At 41.3% G+C, this 27688-nt stretch overlaps 1 protein-coding gene across 7 annotated transcripts; it reads right to left on the minus strand.

Moving 5' to 3' along the window:
- Positions 1 to 735: 735 nt before the first annotated feature.
- On the minus strand, positions 736 to 27688 carry ENO4 (enolase 4). 7 transcript variants are annotated; one of them, XM_083741373.1, is made up of 14 exons: positions 27109 to 27674; positions 25225 to 25353; positions 21103 to 21293; positions 20029 to 20171; positions 16212 to 16381; positions 15449 to 15580; positions 12148 to 12213; positions 11297 to 11353; positions 8479 to 8646; positions 8075 to 8200; positions 4898 to 5087; positions 4056 to 4123; positions 2931 to 3048; positions 736 to 1271 (listed from the first exon to the last, which is right to left on the minus strand). In XM_083741373.1, the coding sequence occupies exons 1-14, from the start codon at positions 27298 to 27300 to the stop codon at positions 1159 to 1161; spliced, it is 1863 nt and encodes a 620-aa protein (XP_083597499.1). In that variant the 5' UTR covers positions 27301 to 27674; the 3' UTR covers positions 736 to 1158. The 7 variants fall into 7 exon arrangements, 6 of the variants coding, with proteins under 6 accessions (XP_083597499.1, XP_083597503.1, XP_083597500.1 ...); XM_083741377.1 differs by lacking the exon at positions 27109 to 27674 and adding an exon at positions 26848 to 26996; XM_083741374.1 differs by lacking the exon at positions 27109 to 27674 and adding an exon at positions 26787 to 26996.

The following is a 27688-nucleotide window of genomic DNA, read 5'->3' on the forward strand; positions in this document are numbered from 1 at the left end:
TAAGATACAGGAACCAAAGACGGGTCATTATGACAGACAGAGCCCCAGAAAAAGCATGGGGCTCGCAGACAGTAATGAAAGCCAGCCCAGTCAAGGTCATATGTATGTATGAATGAAACTCTTTTGTATACAGGTTATATCATACCAATTAATATCCATGGAAGGAGTCAAATCAAAATATGCATTCTTTGTGTGCAAAGACAGAGGTCTTCTGTTGAATGGGAAGCATTTGCTGAGAAGGTTACTCATTGCATTTGGTTGTACAGCTGCATTTGAAAATGGCCACTGTAGACTCCAGGGCTGGGACATGTTTTTCAGACAATGGGCAGTGGTGGTGGGTGGAGTTAGAGCCAAAAATGAGCAGAGTAATGGATGTGACTTTTGCCTTGTACAACAGGGTATATTCCTGCCACATCAGGCATGCAAAAGGCATTATAGTTCAAGCATATATAGTCAAGCCAGGCAAAAGCACTTGAGGGAGAGTACAGAGCAGGACTGGTGAGGAATGTGGCCTGGAAAGAGTCTCAAAGGCCAAATAAAGAGGCTTGGGTGGCCACATTCAGCTCTGAGTTAGTTTCCTCACCTCTGATCTATTCAAACTTTCAGAGAATTTTACTTCAGAGATATATAAACCTGAATTGTACTTTGACTGCTGACACTGTTAATGGAAAGGAAAATCAGCTTGGCAAAGTGATTTTTAAAATTGTGTGTGAAAATTAATGTCCTAAAACAAAATTATGGCAAACATTTTAAATTTATTATTATTATTATTATGCTTTGGAAAAAAGGACTCAAAAGTGAACACTGCATTAAAAAAACACATTCATAAATGGAGTAACAGACTAGTAAAGCATGCATTACTCATGGATTCTGTGGTCCTTCTGTCCTACACTGTTTCCCCGATTCAAACAGAGTGCTGTCATATCTTTATAGAACAAACAACTGTTATTCCATATGGTAAATTCCCATTAAGCTGTGTTAAAGGATGCATAGCAGAAATATAAACATTTTAAAGGAAAATAAAACCAAAGGACTGACTGTGTCATGCCAACTGTTGCCCCATTGTGGTAGTCCTGTAGGAACATGTTGTTGGCCTCAAAATGAAGAATTCAGGGGTCAGTTCTGGGCCAAAAAACGCCAAGTCTGAAACATCACTTTCTATGTAGCAGAGCGCTCTGTCCTTGCAGTAATATCAGTAGACTCAAGTTCTTCCTCCTCCTCTTCTTCTTCCTCTTCAGTATAATCAACAAATTCATGATCCTCTCTGTCACCTGAAATGGAATATTTGTGTCTTGAGTATTTTTTTTTAAAAAAGCATATATTTACAAAAGTCTTTCAGCAAAAGCAATGTGATTTAAAAGTGCTTAACTTTAGCAGGCATGTACCTATGGAGATTAAACTGGTATGGCTGGGATCCTGGACATACTTAACTAGGAGTACAGATGTAGAATTGTGCTGTTAAGTCATGTGCAGTGTAATGCCAGGTCTTCTTGCCTCACAGCTCACACTCGTAGCAAATACACTACACCGACTCTGTAGAAGCATGGACTGTTATTCCATTCGTAAACAATTCTATTCTACTACATCTGTGAATCTGTGAATACAGCATAGTTCTTTGCATACGTGCATTTAAACAGGCGACATCCAAGTTGTTTCAGGTCAATCTAGGAGATGGGAAGCATTATGTACTCCTTGTTTATTCATCCAGCCCTCCTCACTCTGCTGAAGGAATGTGAACTTCAAACTCATGTTCCTTAGCTTATAAGAGAGGCTATGGAGTTATGCGCACATACACTCATTCCCTGTAATGGCTTGGCACAGTGCCTGTATCTGTGTGTATGCACGAAGAAAGAAAGCGGGGATACCAGGCCTCGGCTATGCCATTTGGGGATTCCTGCATAGGGATTGTGCCCATAGATTTTGCACAGCCTAGGGAACAGCTGACAAGTATAAAATTTCAATGACATGCCATGGGAAATATACAAGGAAATACTGTTTTCATTTGGGTTGATGCCACTGGCAGAATGAACTGGAACATAGGAAGCTGTCGTACACCGTGCCCGATCATTTGTCCATGCAACTGCTCTTTCCAGGGTCTCAGGAAAAGACCTTTCCCATTACAGTGGTACCTCGGGATGCGAATCGGATCTGTTCCGGAGCCCCGTTCGCATCCTGAATGGAACCTAAGACACAATGGCGCATCTGTGAGTCGCGTTTTTCCGCTTCTGCGGATGTGCGTGACGTCATTTTGAGCGTCTGCACATGCACAAGAGGCAAAACCCGGAAGTAAGTGCTCCGTTACTTCCGGATTGCCGTGGAGCGCAACCCGAAAGCGCTCAACCTGAAGTACATTCAACCCGAGGTATGACTGTACGTGCTATCTCCTTTTAGTCAGACATGCCACAGATTGAACCTGGAACCTCTGGGTGCAAAGCCTTTGACCAATCTCCAAGCAGGTCCCTTACCAGGACTGCCACCACATCTGATATTCAATATGAAGTTGCCATGTAGCTTTTTCACACAGCTATATTTCTGCATCTTTATATGGAATGCTACAGAACAATTTTCAAAGCATCATCTGCAACATGCCTGCCTCCAGCTAAAATTCTGTGTGAACAAAAAAAATCCCAATAACATTAAAAAAGTTCTCCACTGGCCTTGAAGATTCCAACCAATTAATTCTGCTCATGAAAAGCTTGTTGTAGGCTGTGCCTAAAGGATGTCTTATTTTAACATTCAGGTAAACAGACAACTCATTATAAGGACAATGTACTTTGTGGCAAATGTCATCCTGTTTTCTGCAAGTGCTTATTTATAGTCTTTTGATTCTCCTTCCCTCCTGCAGAGTGTTTTCAATCACTCCTTTTCCAATCTTTGTATTCTTATTCATTAAACACCAAAAACAATGTAAGAAAGGGTTTTTTTTTTACCAAGTCTTCCATTCTTGCCGAGTTCTTCCTCTATTGCAAGAAGACGGTTGTATTTGGCGACCCTCTCGCCACGTGAAAGACCTCCCAACTTGATGAACCTAGTTCTCAGTCCAACAGCCTTAAACAAAAAAATTACCATTTTAAACCTCCTGTGTTGAGGGGGAAAATGAATCCCCTTTCCTGCTATTTACATAACTTGGGTGCCTTAGAAGCAGACTTCGATTATGTAACATTCATATTTCCCATCTCTATGTGGAGGCCTACAATTCAGCATTTATGCTTGTGTTTGTAACACTGCCATATGCATGGCCAGAGCACTTATTCCACAGGACAGTGAGTGTGTACTGAAAATGTCCTTTGCTTTGTAATGCTGTGCTAAAATTTGGCTTCTGGTTAATTTTCTGCTTCCTACATGTAAACCCCATGACCTTCATGTAAACATGTCATTGACTGGACTGTAAGGTCATAGAGTAAGAGTCAGGCATGGCATTTTAACAAATACCTTGGCTACGATGAGTCAAAGGAAAAACTCTGCTAGGAGGGAATTTCATGCAAGCTCTAGCATTGGTGGGATAGGTAGGGAGAAAGAGCTATCCAAGCCAGAGAAGAGGAAAGGGAAACCACATTGAGCTGAGAGTCAAGAAAACAGTATAGTGCTGAAAGGAAGGGAATTGGAAGCTCAGGAGACAGCAGGAGGCAGGGTAGGGTGACTGGGAGAGGGGTGGACTAAAATTCACACATTAATTTTAAATAAGTGGCCAATTTTTAGTGACATCCTCTATGCAATTATGCTTTAACACAAAGAGACTAGCCTGAGTCCATTAAGACCTGTTATTCAAGAAATACTGTCAGTGCTCTATGTTTTGAATAATTTGCTTAACTTTTCCTTAAAATGTCAGCAAGAGACAATACATATTTTCACTGTGCTACCATTGCCCACTGTTGTGCATCTCCCCCCCCCCTATAGTTCAAAGATTAACTCTCTTTAAAAGGCGAGACTCTCAAAAAAGCCAATTTTCTAAAAGGTTACCTGTGTTTCAACTACAGACAACATTTCTACTGTGGGCCACGTCAAGATAAAAAGCAGTATTTGAGCAATTGAACAGCTTTCGCTACTTTACTTGCCAGGTCTACAAGACTGTCATCAGAAGTCTCTCCATCTGGACTGCCTAAAATGGAAATGCGCTTTCGACCTGTATAGGATGGAAATGAAAAGTGCTTTTTGTTTCTTCATTTCTCTATCCGGCCAAAATACTATCTGTTTTCCATTGTTTGCCTTTGGCTATTACAATAGTTTTTTTCTTCTTTTTTCTATGTCTTCTCTTGTTCTGTTAAATCCATGGTTCATAAGCCATTTGAGTTTTGATAACTTAAGCTCACTTATTTAAAAGGGCTTGAACTCATTTAACTCGGTGTTGGATTGTGGGCATTCTGTATAACAGCTGAAATACTTGCTCTGTCACTTTCTACAACTACTAATGACTGAACATATCATTTTGGTAGCATATTCAAGACAAAAGTGAGGCACTGAGGCATTTAATTTAATCTAAACTTATACAAAATATAGCTGCAGATTAAAGAAGAAAGGGGGGAAACCACTTCTCTAGCTAGTATAAATTAAATTCTGAAGCTTAGAGTTCATATATTTTAGCAGCTTTGTTACATTTTGAAAACTTGTAAAATGTCCATAGAAATATACAACAGAAACGATTCATATGAGAGATACGCCCTGTTACCCTGGCTCTATACAGCACTTTGAGCGGAACTGTATTCCAAGAATTCATTTAATATATTTTGAACATGAGCCCACAACTCTATTGTTGTGCCATGATGAGAGCCAATTATGTCTAATAAGCATTTCTAACACTGTCAATTACTGTATTTAAGTATAACATGTTACATCCTTTTACAGATCGTATAGGCAAACCTATAGTGTATACTTCATTTTAATTCTGTTCTTTCCTCACCATCTAAAAGCTGAGTTATTTTACAGAGGTCAGAAATTTTAGCTTCATTGGTATATTTTAGGACGAGACCACTGCATTTTGGTGTGTTGTGGTTCTCCATAAGTTTAGATACACTCTTGCACAATTCTTCTGCAAAAATATAGCATTTAGATCCCAACGTGTTGCGTAATGTGATCCACTGCTGGCAGTCCTATACAAATAGCAAAATAACGGATTAAGAATTTCAGAAGTTAATGCCAGAAACCAGATGGATACTCTGTATTTTCAGTATAAACTTCAGTATGTGCTGTTTTAGAGAAGACAAATGGGCCCCCACAACTAATACCTGCAACCCTACAGAAGTGCTTCTGTCCAAGGCTCTAACCTGCTTGGAATAGGAACCCAAAATATGCATTTTTGGGTTCCCATTCTTCCCTCGCTACTTCATATAGCTGGGACAGCCAACAAGGGACCCTCCAGATGTTGCTGGAGTTCAATTCCCATCAGCACCAGCCAATTGGTGAACAGTCAACCCTTCTAATCAGATATTTATCCCAGTTCGTAGTGGGTTTGAATTGAGTACGTGCTGTTTTTGTTTTAAACTATAAATATATATACTCGGTGTGTGTGTATCTTAAACATGATTTAAACATGTAACTGTTTTCTCTATGTTTTTATTATATTGCAAATCACTTCGTGAATGAAATAATTATAACAACTGCCATATATTTGATTGCTATACAGGAAAGTGGGATGTGAGGGTTCTCCAAAAGTCACACACCCTCTTTACAGGCCAGACCCTGCCCCCCACTGGCCCTGCTCTGTGCCCTTGAGGGATCTTGTTTTGCTGAAATGTATTCTTTAACTCTGATGTTTCTTGCAGGTCTGAGGATGGAAAGTGTGTATATGTGTGCTGTGCATATAAACCACTGAATTTTGTCAGACTGATACGGACCCAACCATACAAATGTTAAGTCATTGCTTCCCCCACTTTTGACCCTGTTCACCCTTGGCACACAGTCCCTGGAAGGTTGCCCACGGGGACATGCAGCTCTCGGGCTGAAAAGCGGTCCCCATTTCTGCGTTGGACCTTTTCTTTTCCCTTTCCCACTTGGCTGGAAGGTGTATGGGAAGCTGCCTACAGACTTTAGCATAGCTATTACTGAGCAACAGCGTGTTCCCATCCAACAAAGGTAGCAGCAAAGGCAGTCTCTGGCATTCAATGTAAACTCTGAATTCCCTCTTCAGACAATAAGAAAGGTAGTTTATCTCTAAGCCATCAACATTCTTTGTGGTACTGGAAGCTCACAGGACTATATTGTGCTATTTATTTAGCCATTTATTTTCCTTTCCTTTTCAATACCCAGAGAGGCATCAAGTAAACAGATGAATGTGGTAAAGCCATAGTCATCTTTGTTCCTAATAGGAAAAAAAAAACCCTGCCATCTTCCCTATATTTAAATTTGTTCTTGTTACATTTTTTTATACACAAAAGAGAACAATTTATTTTAAAACAATGCATTTTTATATGACAGTAAAGCAGAATTAATAGTTATATATTTAACCATATGTAATGTTTCCTGTTTCACATTTCCCCCCAATGTACTTCACAACACTTTATCCTTTTTTATAAAAAAAAAGTAAATGTGTTTATATTTATGTGTTACAGTTTTATTCCTATTGCAGTTTGCAACAGAAGGCTGATTTTTTAAAAGAAATCAATAGAGTGAATTTTCCCGTCTCATTTAGGTCTAAAGGAAATCAATGTTATCCATTATGCTTTGTCTGCCAACATTTCCTTATCCATACCTCTACAACGGAAACTAGTATATTTTACCAATATTTTGCTAGTAATTATAAAGCAGCAAGATATGTATTTCCATCCTCTCTCGTATGTCTCCACTATGATTTCTGAGAAAGACTGACAAAACATTTTCTCAGTATACGATCTGTATGCCATGGGCATGTACCGCTTCTTAATGGCTGCTCCACAATTACAGAATTCTCTCCTTTTGGAGACTTGCCAAAATCACAGCCTGATTGTCTTCCCAGAACTATTGTAAGACCTCTTAGTTTTGTCTGGATTTTAATGGCCTGCATTAAGAGGGGACTGGAGGCAGTTATATTGGGGAGTTCAGTCTTGCTCAGATATGAAAGCATTTATCCTATTTTATAGCAGTTAGCTGGCAACTAGACTGTCTGACAGTCCAATCGAGGATCAATATCACAAATTTAAAACTTTGAGGCTCTAAACTGCTTGCCAATTCTTTGGCCAATTGGGCTGTGATGGCAATCTGTGTTGTCATGTGACCTGGGATAGCTCAGCTGGTAGAGAACGAGACTTGTATCTATAAGCATATATCTATTAAATGTCTTAAGTCTACTGAGATAGACTTAATTCAAGGTAATGGCATTGCCACTGATTTTTACTTTAATGTATTTATTTATTATAGTCACTTATAGCCCTCTTTTCAGGATACAAATCCTTCTAAGGTAGTTTACAACAAAACACAAGTTAACAATATATAGAGTTAAAATATCAAATAGTTGAACACAGAAATGTGGCAAATATGCTCGTCCTAATTAATTGTGCTGCTGTATTTTGCAATCCTCTGAAAATGAGACTAATATGATGCATGCATCTCATACATTTCATACAAACAGGCCCTCAGCCATCTATAGTTTGATATCAATGGGAATTAAGCATTATAATGGAGCTTAAGTTACAACAAAATCCTGTTCTTGTCTACTCAGACATATCCCGATACAGGATTGTCATCTTAGTCAAAATTCTGTCACATTGATTTCAGTAGGACTGAAGTGTGTCCAGTGGCGTAGCGTGGGGGGTGCAGGGGGGGCCGGCCGCACCGGGCGCAACATCTGGGGGTTAGGGTTAGGGAGCGCAAATCCATGGGTTAGGGGGTGCAAATCCACGGGTTAGGGAGCACAAATTACTTGCCTTGCCCCGGGTGCTGACAACCCACGCTACGCCACTGAGTGTGTCTAACTTTAACTGGATTGGGGCCACAATGCTGAGGAATGAAGCTCAGTGAAATTTTCTTTCCTCTATGACTTCCTCTTTTCTATAAAACATACCCCTCCCAAAGTTTAAGCACGTTTTATGTGTTTCTTTTATTGTTGGGTTCTCCTCAAGGACAGTGATAAAAATACCAAAACAAAGAGAGAAAAAGCTCCTACCTCTTTCCTCAGTGGATCTATTAATGTCATAATAGATGGGAATTTACGAATTAGGTCCACATACACATCCACCATTTCATCAGGGCTCTTGAACGTTCCAAGTATCACTTCATATTTTCCCTTAGACTAAAATTAAAAATACTGAAAGGTAAAAATCACTATCAGAGTTGAAGGTGCCCACTTTTCTTTTTTAATAGATAATGATAGGAATAAAGTACGATAATTAGAAACATTGAGGTGCCGCAAAGAAGCCACTGGTCTTTTGCATGAATGAAATCTGTTGATAGACTTCCTTCCCTTTACAGAGCCCACCCCCTTGATAGATCCCTTTTGGGGAGAGAGGAAGAGGTACTGAAAAAGACAAAAGAATGTTGAAAATAAAGATACAAAAAATTAATGCTTACACAGTCGATTAGTTCATGAGCAGCACAATTTATTCCCAAGTATACATCTATTCCTAGTTCCAAGGAAAGGTGTGTACAAGCAGACTGGATCAAAGCCAGAGGTTGTTCAAGACTTTCAAACCCTGTTACCAGGCAGCCTAAGTGAGACATCTTTTTAAGAACAGGAGACTGTAAATGAATTTAAAAACACTGGTATTAATTTCATATAGCCATGTACAAGAAGTGTTCTGCCAATCTCCGAATAAGACCCCCAAGCCCATCCCCTGCTGCATTATATACCGGGTAGGTACCATACTGTCCTACAACCTAACCAGATAGGATATTCTCTCCCTGTATAGCTATTTTATAATTCAGTTTATAACTGGATTATTATTTTGTATGTGCATCAACTGTATATAAATTATCAGCATCTACATGAAGGCAACCAGTTTCTTGCAGATGGCCTGGCTAATGTTCCCAGTTTCTATGAACAGAGGACACATAGAGATAACAATACTATTTCCAAGCATGCTGTTTCATACATTCAGATTTGACATACTTCCACAAAGTTGAAAAGGGAGAAAATAGAAATATATTGTAGTCCTTAGGCAATTAAACAAAAGAAACAGGATGAAACAACTCTGTTGCTTCCAAATGATGCAATATTCCTATGAAGTTTAATAAAATATGAAACAAAAGTAATGGACATGATTCACTTAAAATGAAGCATAATTAATCTGATTCAGTTGGAGAGATTTAACCATGTGCCGAACTCTTCCACTTAAGTCAATTTAAAAGTGGGCAATTTGTGCCAATGACAACAGAAACAGAAGCCATCTTGGCCCTAGAATGCAAACAATGTAATGCTGAAGGTGTTGGCAGAATCCTACCAACACCAGGTGTTGTAAAATCCTACGCATATCAACCCAAAAGGCTGCAATTATATGCATGATTATTTGTCTCATCCCCCAATCCTACTAAAACAGTTCTATGCAGGGCTGCCCTTGAAGCTGACCCAGAAACTCCAGCAGGTGCAGAATGCCGTGGCAAGGCTCCTTACGGAGTCCTTGCCACAGGATCACATTCATCCAGTGGTTTACCAGTTGCACTGGCTCCCGGTGGAGTACAGGGTCAGGTTTAAGGTGCTGGTTTTTACCTTTAAAGCCCTATGCGGCCTAGGACCCTCGTACCCACGGGACCGCCTCTCCTGGTATGCCCCTGGTATGCCCCTGGTATGCCCCACACACTCTGGAGGTTCCGAGCCGCAAGGTGGTTAGATTGGTCTCAGCTAGGGCCAGGGCCTTTTCAGTACTGGCCCCGACTTGATGGAATGCTCTGTCACAAGAGACCAGGGCCCTGCGGGACTTGACACCTTTCCTCAGGGCCTGATCGGCAGAGCTGTTCCACCTGGCCTTTGGTTTGGACTCAGTCTGACCCTTATGTTTCCCTCCCCTTATGGTTTTGATTTATGGGCTACTACTAAAATGAGGCTGCATTTTAAATTGTATTTTAACCCGTATTTTAATTATTTTTGTTGTTGTTGTTTTCTTTCCTATTACGTTTTATTGTAATTTTATTGGTGTTAGCTGCCCTGAGCCTGGTTCTGGCCGGGGAGGGCGGGGTATAAATTAAAATTTTATTGTTGTTGTTGTTGTTGTTGTTGTTGTAAGAAAAGTCTATGTAATTATCAGTTATGTGCAAGTAAGTGCTACTTAGAGTAGACCCACTGGAATTAATAGTGCTAAGTTAGTCATGTTCATTCATTTCAGTGGGTCTAACTCAGAGCAGAACCAATGTTAAATATGATCCTGTATATTTTTATTTTTCACACTACATTTTTCACACAATATTTATTTAGTTTCCTCTCTTACCTTATAAAAATGGTTTTTAGCAACGGTTTAAATAAAAATACATCCATTTAATGTAATCATTTATTAAACATTAAATCTAAGAGTATTACAGAGAAAACATTTTTAAAATGCAATTGTACACGTAAAAATTTCCACTTAAATTTCCCTGCTCTTCTCTCCCTATCCTGGAGAGCATCCGCTCCTCACCATCCAACCTACATAACCCATATTTGTTCATACATGCATCCTCACAGGGGCATTGCTAACTCCCAGTCTAATTAACAAAATACAATAAACATGTTCTACATTTTATGCTTTTTAAAATTTTATGATGTTTTAATTATTGTAGTGTGCATCACTACGATATTTTTATTGAATTGGTTGTTTTAGGAATGCTCTTATGAGAAATAATTTTTAAAAAATCATTCCTATCCAAATTGGGCTTCCAATTTGGCTATCAATAATAAGTAACTCTTACCGGTACTGGATGGTTTCATATTCTGCTTTTGAACACATGACTGAACCTAGCTCATAGGCAGTGGATTTTGAGTCACTAGAATACCTAGGAAATCGCAACCCGTGGACTGATACAGATCCAAGTAACAGGATCTAGAGACAAAACCAGCATGACTTATTTGAGCACTATGCTGCCATCATCACAGGAGTAACATTGGTTCCAGGTTTAAGAGACAGTGTGTGCCTCCATTTCCTTCTTCAATCAGTGTGAAGTGCAGTAGGAATTCCTACAAACCTGAGCTTCTAATGGTTGATATAATTATGTCAGAAAGGCTGATTGATGGAAAGCAATCTTCTGTTCTATTCACAATATAGTATAATATAAATCCCTCCCAACAAATAATGGTACACAAGTCTCAATACATCAAGGGCCATCACACTTGCTAATAAACCTATCACCTTATGATTCTAACAACTGTTTTCTGCAATAATCCACTCCTCAAGTTGAAAACTGTATTGTTATTTTTTCTTACCGGAGCTTTTTTTGCAGCATCCCGTGAAGTCTTTTTACCTTCTCCCACAGAACTAGGCTGTTACAAAGGTTTTAAAAAAATGTTTAGAAACACCAACATTATATATTCAGGAAAAATAGTAACAAAAAAATTAGCCATCTTTTAAATACTGTAACAGGTTCAAAGATACTATCCAAGATAAAGGTTGGGTATAGTACAGAACACAGAGTTTGAAACAGAATGTATTTATTGCAAACTGACAACAGATATCCAAAACATCACTATGAATAAACCTCCCTGATTTTGAACAGATTTGCAGCAAACAAAATGAAGCCCATTAATGACTTTTTTTCAGAATTTAGGCACATGAAATATAAATGACATATATAATAGTACACCACATCCTAAGGGCATCTGGAGAGGTTGTATTTGTCAAAGCAATAACAGATATGTGTCAATAAATAAACGTGAACCTTAAGCCAATGCAAAAGCAGCTAATCATTCATTCTATTGAAAAAAAATTAATAGACAACCTGGCACCTGCATAGAAATGTGAAAAACAGACACAATAGTAACTTGAGTCCCTAATTAAATGGGTCTCTCCATGAGTTTGAGGTGGCTTTCTTGTTTGGTCTTCCTGGTGCATAAATGAAATAAATGATTGCCATACTGTATAAAAAGATAATGGGTTTGATTTACTTCTGGTGGCTTTTACTTGAAAAGTTAACTTGTCAACCAGGGCAACAGACTGAACTTGTGTATACCTTCTGTAAAGCAAGGTATATATGCACACAAACATACCCATAAACATATACATAAACACACACACACTCCTGAAAATACAAAAATGATTAATTTATAACTTATCTTACCATGTTAGTAGTTTGACTCAGCAACTTCATTACTTCTCTCTGAATATCCACACATCTTTCTACACCCTGCAAAATAAAAATAAAAAAATCCCACAGAACCACAATTTTTCCCCTATTAAAAGTAATTGCCCTGGCTCCCATCCCAAACTCAGTGACAGTATGTGTGTAAGTAAGCTTTATTCAAGGCTTACAGCAATTTAGGCCACACTACAGTTGCAGATCACCAAAGGCAGTCCTAAAAGTTCATGAGTGAATGAAAGCTAAGAAGTCTTTAAAGGGGGGGCACAGCCCTCTACCAGTTTCTAAAAGTGAGACATGGTCACTTGCAACACAAGCCTCTCTCCCAATGAGACTGGTGGCACACACTTCTCCAAATGGGGCATGGGCCTGTTCCCAGTGGTGCAGGCAGCACTGAGTTCTCTGTGAGAGGTCAGAGGTCAGACCCTCTGACTCCTCCAGCTGTCCAACCGCCCCTCCTGACTGGTTGATGCCTTCCCCCATTGCTAGGGATTCCTTCCCTGTTTGTACAGGCTTGACAGGGAGCCAGGGGCAATGGAGCTCGCGGCATCACGCCCCTTGGTCCACTCCATGCTGTTGACATGCTTGCACTCTCCTCTTCCTCTGACAGCAACTGCCACCCGTCCCAAAGTAGCCAGGCTCACAACAATTACATTCTGAAAACAAGTGACCTTTCCCAAAAGTTACTAGGTAAAGGGACCCCTGACTGTTAGGTCCAGTCGTGACCAACTCTGGGGTTGCGGCGCTCATCTCGCTTTAATGGCCGAGGGAGCCGGCGTACAGCTTCCGGGTCACATGGCCAGCATGACTAAGCCGCTTCTGGTGAACCAGAGCAGCGCATGGAAACGCCGTTTAGCTTCCCGCCGGAGTGGTACCTATTTATCTACTTGCACTTTGACGTGCTTTCGAACTGCTAGGTTGGCAGGAACAGGGACCGAGCAACGGGAGCTACTCCATTGCAGGGATTCGAACTACCGCCCTTCTGATCAGTTACTAGTATGCTCATTAAACTGCAGATATTCACTTTAATAGACATGTTCCAAGTTGAATGAGAAGTTTTGGAGAAACTGCAACACCAGTGGCAATGTTCTGAGTGTATTAAGAGTATCTTAAATCCTGCCAAGTAGGTAAATCCAGGTATTAGCAGGAGGGAAAGCAAGTATGAGCATAAAGAACACCTTGCATGGTAGGCAGGGTATCAGGACTACAACCAGCAAAAAGTACTAGCCAGGCACCTACTAACTTCTGAAATAATACTGCTTTATTCAGGTATTATCATTCAAGATCCATGTCCTTGAAAAATGGTCTTGTCTTTAACATTATTATTATTATTATTATTATTATTATTATTATTATTATTGATTAGATTTATATACCACCCTTCATCAAAAGATCTCAGTGTGGTTCACAAGACCTTGAGTTGTGCCTTGATTTTGAAGAGGATACAAGATTATCATCAGCTGTGCCAACATGCAATTATACCTGAGTTAATTTTGTTCACACACATGATGTGAAATGGAATGAAACATTTGCTTTAACCATTTTTCCCCATTTAGGAACTGGTAATTGGGGATCTCTGCCAATTCCCACCTGATTCAAAAGAAGATTACCATATCTAATTAAATCTCTTTCCCATCTCACCCACTTCATTGCTCTCAGTTGTTCTATCCATGAGTGTACCATTATACATCCTTAATCTGAGAGGAGTGAGGTGGGATTGAACAAAAGTTGCCTGGGAAGGTGATTTGACAAAAACATTAATCTATGAAAGTGAAATTTAAAAACTTATCTTCAAGGTATTTAGAGTCATCATAATAATGACCTTTCAGGAGAATAACTCATTCGTTCTATATGAATGTGATGTCTCATTTTGTGAAAATGAAATGCCTACTATAACACAGAACGCTGCTATATCTTTCCATTGTTCCACAAGAGACACATCCACGGGCAACTTCTCAGCTGTAAATGAATGGGTCTTGTGCATTAAAAGCACAGCCATTTATTACACACTTCCATATGCATGTTTCCTCCATATACTTATAACCAACTTTCGATTCAGTGAGGTAGCCGTGTTGGTCTGATGCAGTCGAAATAAATAAAAAAGTATTTGTCCAGTAGCACCTTAGAGACCAACTACCGTATTTTTCGCCCTATAGGACGCACCTTTTCCCCTCCAAAAATGAAGGGGAAATGTGTGTGCGTCCTATGGGGCGAATGCAGGCTTTCGCTGAAGCCTGGAGAGCGAGAGGCGTCAGTGCGCACCAACCCCTCTCACTCTCCAGGCTTCAGGAAGCTATCCGCAAGCCTTGCAAGCCCGGCGGGAGTTCCCGCAGGCTCACAAGGCTTGCGGGCGGCAGCCTGCAGCCCGAAGCACGGGGCGCCCTCCGGAGGGCGCCCCGTGCTTGACGCAGGTGTCCACAAGCCTTGCGAGCCCGGCGGGAGTTGCCGCCAGGCTTGCAAGGCTTGCGGATAGCAGCCTGTTCTGGGGGCTGGGGTCGAGGGAAGCTTGGGCTTCCCCTGCCTCAGCCCTGCAGCTGGGGGGGGGGATTTTTTTATATATATTCATTTCCCCCCCCAAAAAAAACCCCGAGGTGCGTCCTATGGGCCAGTGCGCCCTATAGGGCGAAAAATACGGTAGGTTTATTCTGGGGATAAGCTTTTGTGTACATGCACATGAGGTATCTGAAAAAGTGTGCACGCACACAAAAGCTTATACCCAGAACAAACTTAGTTGGTCTCTAAGGTGCTACTGCACAATTTTTTTTTATTTATTCAGAAATGTTTTGTTATGTTTAAGGGCCTAATAACATGTTACATTAATGATGTGTTTAGCAATCATATAATAATAATAATAATAATAATAGTAATAATAATACCACCAAGCACAGAGACACCAATGCGACTTTTACCTTGTGCTAATTGCCACATGGAGTGGATGATTTTCACCTTTATCACAACTGGAGAGAGTAGACTGAAACCACATACTTTATTCCTGAGGACAATGCCCTCTTCCCACCTAATGCCTGGTATTTAATATGTGTAACCCCACATCATCAGAAATTATGCCACGATTGTAACAAGTAGTGAGGCAGTAAGGCTTCAATCCTACACCCTGTTCACTCTTACTCCAATTGAAGACAGCAGGTATAAGCGTAGAGAACGGGAAGTTGGATTATGCCATAAAAAAGCAATTAACTTCTTACAGGTTGATTAAAATATGGCCAAGTGCTTTTTAATATTGTGTTTTATTATAAACAAAAGGGAAAACAGTTGCACATGGTACCTGTTTAACTGGTAACCAGTGTGGAGGTATAACCATCACTTCTTTCAATAGATTCAGTTTTCCAGGTGATGATTTTCCACAACTCAAAACTGTTGCCATTGGAAGTGGCAAAGCCAGTTCTTTAGGCGATTCCTAAAGTGGAAAAAGTCATGTGGGAACTATTTTAGGCTTCAATTTGAAAATTATCCGGAACAGAAAAATGATTACATATGCCCCCAAATACTATGGACTGCTGGAACTGTAGATGCAGCTTGATTGCTCCATATTATTTATTTACTTAATTTCGGCATTTACATGCCATCCCATCCCATGCAGTTCCCTGGGGGGCTTACTTGCTGGTCAACAGCACCCCCCCCCATTAAATTAAGTAAGAGCACACTAAGCATGGGGCAGCATCGACTACCTGGATGCCTTTAGAATTAAAACAAAAGGAATTAATTGCTATGTCACAAAACATGACACTTGCATGTTAGTGACCAAGGGCACAAATTTGCACAGCAATACACCAGGTGATGACTAAGCCCTGGCTCTAGCACAGAGATATCTGCCAGATTCATTATGGCCATTACTATGGATTCTGGTGGAAGAAAGAGCACAGAGCTAAGCCATACTTGTATAATAAATGTACTAGAATATGGTTGCAATACAAACCACATCAACATTGAGCAAAAGGTTCTGCAGAACTTAGGCTGCACGTATGTCTGGATTACTTCTTATTCCTATCTTGAGTGAGAATTCTGGATGCTAAAATCCAGACAAGTACCTGATCGTGTTTTAGCAAAGCGATATGTAAGTACAAAGGCATGTCACGAAGAGTCGCAGCAGTCTTTGCAAAAGCAAGAGATGTACACCCAATAGCCATGCTACCCATAACTACAGGTTCCGTGGGTTCTGCAGGAGGGATTGGCTTCTCCAGCACAGACAACTTCTTTGCTGAGAAAACAAAAACATGTTTATAGTTTTCTATTGACAATATCAACATCATAGAGTTAAGTAAAATATGGCTATGAAGTCAATTAAAACAAAGAATCTGGACTTCTTATTCTAGATCAATTCTATTGGCGTCAAATACACTGCTCCAGAGATAGGTGTTTTGAGGACTGCCATCTTAACCCCTTATATTAAGACACTTCTTCTAATCTCCTGTTGTGATGGAACAGCATTTTGTTTGTAATTAGACTGTAAATTGGTTGCCCTTTATGTTGAAAACTCGTGTATATAGGGTTCAAAAAATTGCAGGAAGGTGAAACATGCAAGGGATACTAGTTCGGGAAGTTTTGCACGGGAACCTGGTAATTAAGGAGAAACAGAAACCTAACCAAGACTCTTGTCCTCAATGGGAGGGGGTAGTTAAAATATTCCATATAAAAGTTGAAGAGTTGCAAGAAAGAAAGGGGGCTTGAATTAAACTGTAAAATTAACTTTTTTTCTAAAATAATTTCCCCCAAAAGTGTTTAACTTGATACCTTTAATTAAAGCATAGCTTATTCGGGAGCAGGGAATTTGGTCTGAGACCTTGTTATTCAACTCACCCCTGCCAATTTGCTACCAAGCTAGATTCACGACTTTGCTACTGGTATAAGAATCCCTATACAGGTGGAGACCATTTACGCATGTCCAATTAGCACTCACCGACGCACAGGTCTTTTGCACCCAGAAGAGGGAGGAATGGGGGCAGAACAGGGCAGGCTTATGTGTGCTCCGCAGACACGTGCTTTGACCCAGAATACAACAGCTGTGGAAACGGTAATTGCCAGTGCAGTTCTGCATCTAAGAAACCACCTCTCCCCCCTACATCCCATGCTGGAGACTTAGATCTGGGAATAGAGATCTGTTGGTGTTTATAGCAAAGCATGTAAACCATGCTGTGACTTAGGCACATGCTCTGAGAACTGTGGCACCAGTTGTCTGGAATTCATCTTCCACAGATGGGAAACAAGCCTCCATGTTGTCATGTCAAAAACTTTTCGCCCAGCCCGTCCCAAATTAGTATATGTCTGCAGTTTTCAATAAATAAAATTTATGTTTTTTTATCTGCTTTATATTTATTTCTCTACACCATTTCCACACTACTGAATATAGGAGCAGTTTATAAACCAATTAATTAAATACCACTCCTCCCAATGTAGACAGGAGCTGGACCGCTTAAAGTGGTCCAACAGAAAGTTGAAGCTGTTGTTTAGTCAGGGAGTCAGAGAAGAATAAACGTCATCCACAGTGGCAATGGTGAGAGGAAGGTGGGGTTGGTTTGGCTGGTTGGCTTGCCTTCTTTCCCTCTCATGATGCAGGCTATAACCCATGCTGTCACACCTAACCTTTAGGCTTAAATCACATCTGTTATTAGACATAATAATCTGATATGTTGACCTCTGCAATGAAGGCTTGTTTCAGTCTCAGATAGAACCCTTCTCTTTTATTTCCTTTTCTCTTCCATTGCTTATTATTATGCCCTTCATCTACCAGCACCCTTAGATCCAGACTTTCCAAAGAGCGTTTTATATGCACAAAACTTAAGAATCCAGAGTAGATTTTGAAAATTACTTGGCTCTCACTTGGACACCTTAATAATGGCTGGATTTTTGAAGCACAGAGCTTAGCAACCATAAACTCCCACTGTGACATTTATGTCCTCAAGTCCTCAAATTCTTATCATCCAATGGCTTGCTTTGAATCTAAAATAGGAGCTGGCATCTTTTGAAAATCCAGCACTAGTTGTAGGTGCCGAGTGCCTTTGAAAACCTGACCTTTTAATCCAAGCACTTAACAGAACTTTCGAACAGCAGAACATGAAAGCTGTCAAGTGCAGCTATGGAACTCTATGCAGACACCCAACTTAAGTGTTTGAAGCACATCATATATTTGAAGCACATCATATATTTGATCTTCCTTAGGTCTGGAATGCACAGCAATGAGTGCATTATGAGTGAGGTGTCAGGCTTGAAGCAACAGGCTGTTCTCCAAAATTTCTCAAAAATCACCTTTATTCTCCATCAAATGACAAAGCCTACTCTTCAGAAGTTCAACTTCTCTATAACGGCTTCTATTGAGACTACTGAAATTCCAGTAATTAAATATTTTCTCCCAGAAAAGTAAAAATGATTTTGTTATATTTTCTAAGAAATCAAGAATGGCAATTAAAATTATCAGTGAGGCAAATGCAGCAATACAAACTTCTGCTACAGTACTACTTTTAAGCAAATTTAACTCTGAGCAGTGTTTTTGGTACAAAATGGGGTGCCAGTACTCATAATCTTCATAAAAATGCCATGGATGCTGGCATAAAATGGCTGTCATGAGCTGCTACAAAAGGGGTGATGGTACTCCATACTGGTGAGTACTGTCAGACAAAAAAGCACTGCGAGAATCATGAAAGATACAAAATGTTAAAGAGTATACAAAAAAGAACATTTTCTTCTTATCATGAACAGGTCACTGCAATTATGCAAAAAGCCAATAAGAGGAGAAACATTCGACACATTTCCCTCGAGTTAAACAGTCAATGGGTGTTGCATCCTTAAGACTCTTGCTCTTAAGGATCAGTATGATCTGGATGTTGTTTCCATTAGTGGAACGTTACTGAACGTTACAGATAACAAGTGGCATGGCCCTGGCTGGCAACTAGATCAGCTAGCAGTTCAATTTAAAGCCAAAGGGTGTGGCTAGGAGACACCCTAGCCCCCTTCCACTGTGCTGTTTTCCTGCCCTGCCAGATCCCATTAAACAAACATAAACTTCACAGCAGGTGTGCTGTTCCATGTCCCTCTATTAAACTGATTCCTAATAAAATTAACAAATCAACATGAGACAATGGAGTGCATATTCACATGTCAAGACAAATAATGCAGTCTGATACTCAGATAAGGCATTGCCCAAGAAAAGAGAGCTAGGTATCCAGATCAAGTGTTTCCCAATCTTTTTCTTTTGTTTTGCCTGTGTGATTCCCATTTTGAAGCATCACATAGCAACAATGGCAAGCAAGCCACCCACCCACACCTCAATCTACAACTGCCATGACTTTACTTGGGATCATTAAGTCCAGTATGCAGAGTGATATGGGGATATGTTGAAGGGTGGAGAATCCAGGAAAGCATAACGGGATATGTGCAAAAGTTTCATTTATTTATTTATGTATAACATTTTATACCCCTTCCTATAATAATAAGTGGCTTACTCAAAAACAATAAAAATGCAACATTGATAACATTTCATAAAAATGTGATAGCAGAAGCATGCTTTGAACTACCCTTCCCTTCCACAAGTTTAGGTAAGAAAGTAAATGTGGGTCTTTATCCCAGAAAGGACTCCTACTTGCCAAATATAACTTCATCATGCTCTCCTCCCCAGGTGGCCTCCCAAATCTGTTCTGGGAGTTCCGCCAACCCTCCAGAGAAAGGGTGGGTGGGTGGGTGGGTGTGCAAGGGGCATGTAGGAAGAGAAGACGGAGGGGAAGTTCCATTACACAACCAGAAGTTGTAAGAACGGGGCAACTTCATTGGATACAAGCCTGAGAGCCATGATACCCATTTGCTAAATGGAACGGGATGCTATCTACTTTATAGATACAAGGTCTATTCTATAACCTGCTTTGTTAGGCTTTTTTTTTCCAGAAGGAGCTGGAGCAGCTGAAGCACCAGAAGCCTCTGCTTCCTGGATTTCTTTCTCTTTCTCCTTTTCAGCTTCCCTTCTTTCTTCATCTGCTTCTGCTTTCTTTGCAAAATATTCACTGTAATAAAAGGAAGCGCAGTAACCGCTGGTTGCTTTAGTACTTCAAGAAACTTCTTGACACATGCAAGTCAGGGTACACTGAAATTTGTTACCTTCACTTCTATAAATAGTAATACATTTCTGATAAAACACATAACACAAAATTAGAGAGGTATTTTGTATTTGCCGGGGGGGGGGTCTTTAACCTCCCCACTCACACTTACTGTGTAGTTATATTTGCAGAAAATAACTTCTAGGGAGTACATGAACTCAGAGAAACCCACCAAGGGGAAGATGTTTCCTGGTTGCTAGGTAAAAAGGAAGGGAAAACTATGGAGATTCTAAGGACTACTAGAAAATAAGGCAGAAGAAGATAAAGGACATGAAAGGGAAACAGCAACTCTTTCGGACCCAAGGTATTCCCATTGCCTGGTGTCCAAGCAACTCATCTATCACAGCTCTGATTTTACTCCTACCTATCAGTGGTTTTAGCCCATGAGTGATCATTTCACTAGAATTGCTTAGAAGGGTACCTGCACATTTTGCTTAACTTTCTAGGAGGGCTCAGAGACTTACTTTTTTATTTAAAATAAAATGGCAACAGGCTCTGACACAGTAAAGTTTTTCATGGGTTCCAGGCTGGTATCCTCCAAGGTAGATGATAATTTTATTTACAGACTAAGCTTAAACTCAATCATAATCTGCCTCCAGACCACCAGACTGTTATGGTTGAAGCACAGCCATTTCAAATCCTCAAGTATGCCACATGCTGGTAAGCACAAGTACAATCCAATACAAGTCTGCTCAAAAGTAAGTTCCACTGAGTCCAAAAGGGCTTACTCTCAAGTATAGAATTGCAGCCTAAATTACAGTCTTGTAAGTGCAACATAATGGATTTTCAAAAGAAAAGAATTGCTATATAACATGCAGAATAAATATGTGAAACTTACCCTAGAAGTTCATCAGCTTTATGCTGGTCAGTAGGTTGAAGGCCTATGAACATTTCATTCAGTGATTCATTTATCCATTCAATTGCTATCTTTATAGATTCCTCTCTTTCCCTTTCATCAGCATCAATTGCTTCTGGTGAAGCATTTTCAAGAATTTCAGCATGAGAAGAGATCATGCTGGAACAAATCCTCTGCAGAACAGCATTTAAAAATAGATTCACCATTGAAATTTCACATAATAAACACTACATTGAAATCATTTTGTGCTAAAGGTTTATTTAAGCTTTATTTTCGATGTATGGAGAGGGTTATCACTTTCACTGTCAAATGTTATAAACTCCACATATCAAATCTTTTGACAAGGTATTTAAAAGAATTTTATTGCTAGAGTAGAATTCTTCACAGCTCCTTTCATTTCAATTTTGTTTAGTCCATATGCTTCTTTGACGATGTAAACTACACTGTTTATATGAACTTCTGAATAATGCAAATGCCTCTAGGTTATATTACAGTATTATTCCAACCCCCTGCAATACAGGAATCTCAACTAAAGCATCCATAGACATCCAACCTCTGCTTAGAAACCTCCAATGAAGAAGAGTTCACAACCTCCCAAGGGAGACCGCTCCACTGTCAAACAGCTCCTACTGTCCAAAAGCTCTTCCTGATGTTAAGTTGGAATCTCCTTTATTGTAATTTGAAGCCATTGGTTCGAGTCCTACAATCCAGAGCATCAGAAAACAAGCTTGTTTCCTCTTCCATGTGACAGCTCTTTAGATAGTTGAAGATGGCTATCATATCTCCTCTCACTCTCCTCTTTTTCAGGCTAAACATACCCAGCTCCTTCAACCATTCCTCATAAGGCTTGGTTTCCAGACGCATGATCATATTAGTTACCCTCCTCTGCACATGTTCCAGCTTGTCAATATCCCTTGTGGTGCCCAGAATTCTAGGTGTGGTGTGACCGAGGCAGAAGAGAACAGTACTATTACTTCCCTTGATCTGGATACTATACTTCTATTGCTGCATCACACTATTGGTGGTGGTCCACTAAGACCCCAAGATCCTTTTCACATGTACTACTAGTAAGCCAAGTGTCCCCCATCTTATATTTATTTGTGCATCTGGTTCTTTCTGGCTAAGTGCAGAACCTTACATTTGTCCCTACTGAAATTCATTTTGTTAGTTTAGACCCAGTTCTCCAATCTGTTAAAATCATTTTGAATCCTGATTCTATCTTCTGTGGCATTAGCTACCCCTCCCAGTTTGGTGTCATCTGCAGATTTGATTAGCACCCCCCCATGGGCATAGCCACATTTTTTGTTATGGGGGTCCCAAAAAGTTACTGAGCTTTTTTGGTGAGATCATGGCTAAAATTCCCCCTAAAAGAAGGCATTACAGGGGGCAAGCTTTAGTTAAAAGGTAAAGGTACCCCTGCCCGTACAGGCCAGTCTTGACAGACTCTAGGGTTGTGCGCTCATCTCACTCTAGAGGCTGGGAGCAAGCGCTGTCCGCAGACACTTCCGGGTCACGTGGTCAGCGTGACGAAGCTGCTCCGGCGAACCGGCACCAGAGCAGCACACGGAAACGCCGTTTACCTTCCTGCTATACAGCGGTACCTATTTATCTACTTGCACTTAAGGGAGCTTTCGAACTGCTAGGTGGTCAGGAGCTGGGACCGAACGACGGGAGCTCACCCCACCGCGGGGATTCGAACCGCTGACCATGCAATCGGCAAGTCCTAGGCGCTGAGGTTTTACCCACAGCGCCACCCGCGTCCCCCAAGCTTTAGTTAGGGGGCAGTTAATTGAGTATTTTTTATGCTTTTCAATAATTTTTGAGGATTATAGAGGGGCAGCTGCCCCCCCGGCTATGCCTATGATTCTTCCCCCCAACCAATTTCTTCATCAGTTGTTTATAAAGATGCTGAACAACAACGGCCCCAAGACAGAACCCTGCGGCACCCCACTTGTCACTTTTTTCCAGGGTGACGAGGAACCATTAATGAGTGCTCTTTTGGTTCGGTCAATCAACCAGCTACAAATCCATCTAACAGTTATTTATCCTTTGATTCTCTATTGAATATACCTTAATATTGAATACACCTTAATATACATTTTTCAAGAGCAAAAACATAGAAATACTGGGTGGTTTCATTCTTCCATTCAATCCATTTCTGTTACCCAATGTGAGGGGTATGTACTCATGGAAGTGTAAACTTGGGGCTACCCCTCCCATGATCTCAAGTGGCACTCTCTGAGGGGTGGCAAATTTGCATCAAGGTACAGTCCACACCTCCCAGCTTCCTCCATGGAGCAATTTCTTCAGGAATGCAGAAAAGTCCCCCACCCCACACTTTCATTCTCCAGATCATACTTGTTTTCTGGCTTCCCTGCTTTCCCTCTCCTTCCCTGCTCTTTCCTTCTCTAGTTCACCCTCCCTTGTTTCTGGCATTCCCGTTTCCCTCTCCTCCCACCCGTTATCCATTTGCATTTAGTCCCCCTTGCTTCACCACAGCACTTCTCTTCCCCATTTCACTGTCAGTATATGGAAACATCACAGCTGCAAACAGCCAGATTGTTGACATCACATGATGCGCCTATCTGTGGGAAAGAAGAATTTCCCAGGACGTTCACAGGCTGGATAAGTCTTTGTGAAGAGTGTAACTTTAAACCTTCCGACTGTGCATGCTCAGGAAGTTTGTCAGACTTGCTAGAAGAACTGAACTGAAAGGACATGTTTTTCTCTAGTGCTGTAATGTCAGAAATAAACATCATGTAAATAGAATTCTGACTTATTTTCTTTCCCCTGCGGTAGCAGGAGGGAGGGGTTGTGCATTTTACCCACGCTTGGGAAAATGTCGCCTATGGTCTGTCTGGATATCAGCCAGAGGAGGTTACCGGTAAGCAAGCTCCGAGGACAGTGAAAGGGGCCAGCCTCTATGGAGGGGGCTTGCAGACAAACAAGTGGTAGCAGAGGATGGTTGCAACAACAAGATGGCTGAGCACCAGGTGGGAGACGTGTTTTGTTTTTTTGACGTCTTCTTTTCCGTAAATCTATCAAGCCACTAACCCACAGAGTCCTGCTCAAGTGCCACGCTGCATGCGCACCTGCCTCCTGATGGACAAGCTCCCAGCTTTGCAAGAGCTAGTAAGTCATGGTTCAAAGGCAAGGCAGAGGTCAGACAGCAGAATGGAAAGAGGCAGTGGGCTTTGAGGGGGTAAGAAAGGGGGGTGCAGTGAACCCTATCCCACAACCACAGCACCTTCTGTCCATCCAAAAACACATTTCAGTTAACCAAAACAAACAAACACACACACAAAAACACCTCAAAGAGGATGCAAAGCAGGACTGAAGAGGACTGGCCTGGATCTCAACAGAAAGGCCTAGAGGGCTGCATTTGGTCTCTGAGCCTAATATTCCCTGCCCATGCCCTAACCCAGCACTCTTAACAAACCACAATTCCCAGGGGCATGCCATTTTCTGCTTCACCTCAGACAGCAAAATGCCTTGGGCCAGCCCTGTGTTTACTTCACTGTTGGGTGTCTCATCCTTATCCTTATCCCTCAACCCTAGTGAAGACATTTTATAAAAAGTCACAGCAGACAAGACCCTTCCAAATTTCAAAAGGGTGATAGTATGATGTCTAATTTGCCCCTAAACTTTTTTTACACTCAGGATCATGGTGCACAGGGAAAGGAAACATTACCACTTTCTACCATGCAGTGGTCCTGAAGAAACGTTTCACGAGAATTGCTACCAGCCCTAGGACACATTAATTAGATTCTGTTCACATTAATAGCATAAGGGGGGATTTTCATCAAGGAATAAAAGAAGTATTGGAAACCCTTCTCGAAGCACCATGGTTCGAATCCTGACACACACATAACACACAGCAGCTAGTTAAGGGGGAAAACACTTAGATATGTTAAATGCCTTGACACATTTTAACATCAAACCTACTTTGGGCCTTTTGGTTTCATCATATTGAGGCAAAATTGGCAGGAGTTGACCAGTGTCCATATAAGCTCACAGACAATGTTATTTGCAGGTTGCAGCCCTCAGTCTGGCAGTCAGATATCTCTGGATCAAATAGAGAATTAAGCACGTAACAGTTCATACCTTGACACAGTTCCTAACTCGGCATGACACTTCCACTTCTAACGTTGGCCGACCGATCCCATCAAGCACCTTTTTCCCAACTAATTTGGTTATCACTGGAGGCTTTGATAATTCAGAGAAGTAGTTTGCCTGGAAGATAACAATTATAGCAATTATTTCCCATATATTTAAAATGAGATTTCTATTCTCCTAGTACACAGTCTCTGCAGTGAAACTTTTCCCTGACATTTATCAGACTGCTCATTTAGTAGTTCCTGCACCCATGGCTTGGGATCATACCTATTACTAACAATATTATCTCCTTTCTTTTTAAAATCCTAATGGTACCCTCTTGGCTTTCACTAAATCTTCTGGAGTATGGTAAACTGTAATGATACCTGTTCATCTGTGATGAAATCAAGGATGGATCACAATAAGTTCTTGGATTGTGCCACTGGCATTGATTTTACAGGATCCTAGCCTGCCCTTTGCAAGAAGTAATACAGGGACCAGCATTTTCCCTGGCACATGCTAGTATAGGGCATACTGCCTGGCAATCAGGAGAAATGATCTATCAGGAAGTACTCCAAAAGGCACTATGGTGTTTTGTACTGGTGGTTGAATTTCAGAGGTCTTGGTAGCCTGCCCAAATGTGAGCTTGCTATGACATATAATACTATTTCTGCTTCCAATGACATATGGTATCATAAAAAGATATGTTCGCATTTTCTAGTTCCCTCTTTTATTACCAATCATTTAAATCACATTTTCTAGTGGGCTTAGTGCATTATAACCCTTGTCTTATTAACATCTGAATCAACACTGAGATTATGTCATAAGATTACCATTTTACCAATGGGAAACTAAGGCAGATCATGACATTTACTGTATATGCTACAGTATGTTGTTCAGAAGAAGTACATAAGATTATACACCATGTAAGTATACTCTGCCAACCTATACAGTTATGTGGCATGAATCTCATGAACGTCCTCTTTACAATAGCCTTCCATATTGTACAGGATGAGAACCCTTCTACCTCCTAAGTGTGCCTTGCTCATCATAATGCAGGTAACAATACAAATTATACTGATATGTAGCAATGTAAGTTTATTGGAGGGCTGTAGGAGCAGAAAAAATAGAAGACAAAATACAGGTCAGTTCCTATTTTAAGAGTTATTTATTAAATCATTTTAATAATCTTACAGTTAATTCTGATGTACCAAGTGCCAGTCATCCACACTGAGAGGCCAGAATAAGAAAAGCTAGAACCAGGTTCTCAGTGTTGCTAGTTGAGAGAAAATTATGTACATTAGTAAGAATCAAAGCCTTTTACATGCCGAGAATTCAGGGTTATGCTAACCATTCCCTGCCCAATTTACTTCTATGTTGACCTGCATAGGATTGCTCTGCTAACAAATTTATTATGGCACGGGTTTTCATGTACCAGAGTGCACTCTTCACATTTGATGATGCAGATTTTAATCCATGAAATAAATATGTTGGTGTTTAAGGTGCTGTCAAGACTCTCGGTTGTCGTTTACTTAAACAGTAAATTTACAACCTCTATATACGGTACCCACTTTGCTAGGAGTAACTCTCGTTGGATTGAATGGGGACACACAGCAGCTCAGTGGGGCTTGCCTCGGAAATGTCATGGAGAAGCTCTCCCTGTAAAGAGCCAAAATACTACCATGCAGATGCACACAGCAGCAACACACGACATGCATTAAGGTCATTGGGAGTTCTGCACTCCCACCCAGCCGGTCCCACACCTAAGGCGTCTTCCCCCCACCTCCACACTCCCGGTGCGCGTGCGCACCAGGCACACATCGCACCGTCCTCCGGTTGGAGCCAAAGGCGCATGCGCAAGAGGGGGTGCCGTTACACGGGGGTCCGGCTTACCAGGTGCCCGTAGAAGTCTTCTGGGCGCTGGTAGAACATGGCGTTGAGCACCTCCTCCAGGCGCTGCGGCACTTCGTTGCTGCGGTAATACTCCGCAGCCTGGTGTTTGAGATCAGTAATGGTGAACCGCCGCTGCTGCTGCTGCTGCTGCTGCTGCTGCTCGCCCGCAGCCCGGTTCCCGCAATACTCCATGTCTTCCCGTAGAAGCGCCGAGGCTCCGTTGCTAGGAGACGGGGCACGCGCGCCTCCCGCCCCGAGATTACCGTGTTCTCGCGGGATCGCTTTCCTCCCGTTTCTCCTCTCCTCAAGTTCTTTCCTTCGGGCTTCGGTCCTGTGCCGAACAGTTTAGCAGAGCCCATTCGGAATCCGTCAGCCCCGACTTCTGAGGGAGGGCGACGACGAGGAGGTTCCTGCTGAGCGCTGTTAACGTCTCGGGCGCAGCGCCGGCTGATTAGGTTCCGCTGGAGATTGAATAAACTTGGGACAGGGCGGGTTGTAGCGCCACCTGGTGCCCAAAGGCGGGAAGCGCAGTCGAGTCTTTGTCAGCTCAGCCGGTTCCCTGTCTTCACCTGGGACAGAC

The sequence above is a fragment of the Podarcis gaigeae genome (genome assembly GCF_964106915.1).
Source record: "Podarcis gaigeae genome assembly, chromosome: 5".
In the NCBI taxonomy this organism is placed as follows: Eukaryota; Metazoa; Chordata; class Lepidosauria; order Squamata; family Lacertidae; genus Podarcis; species Podarcis gaigeae.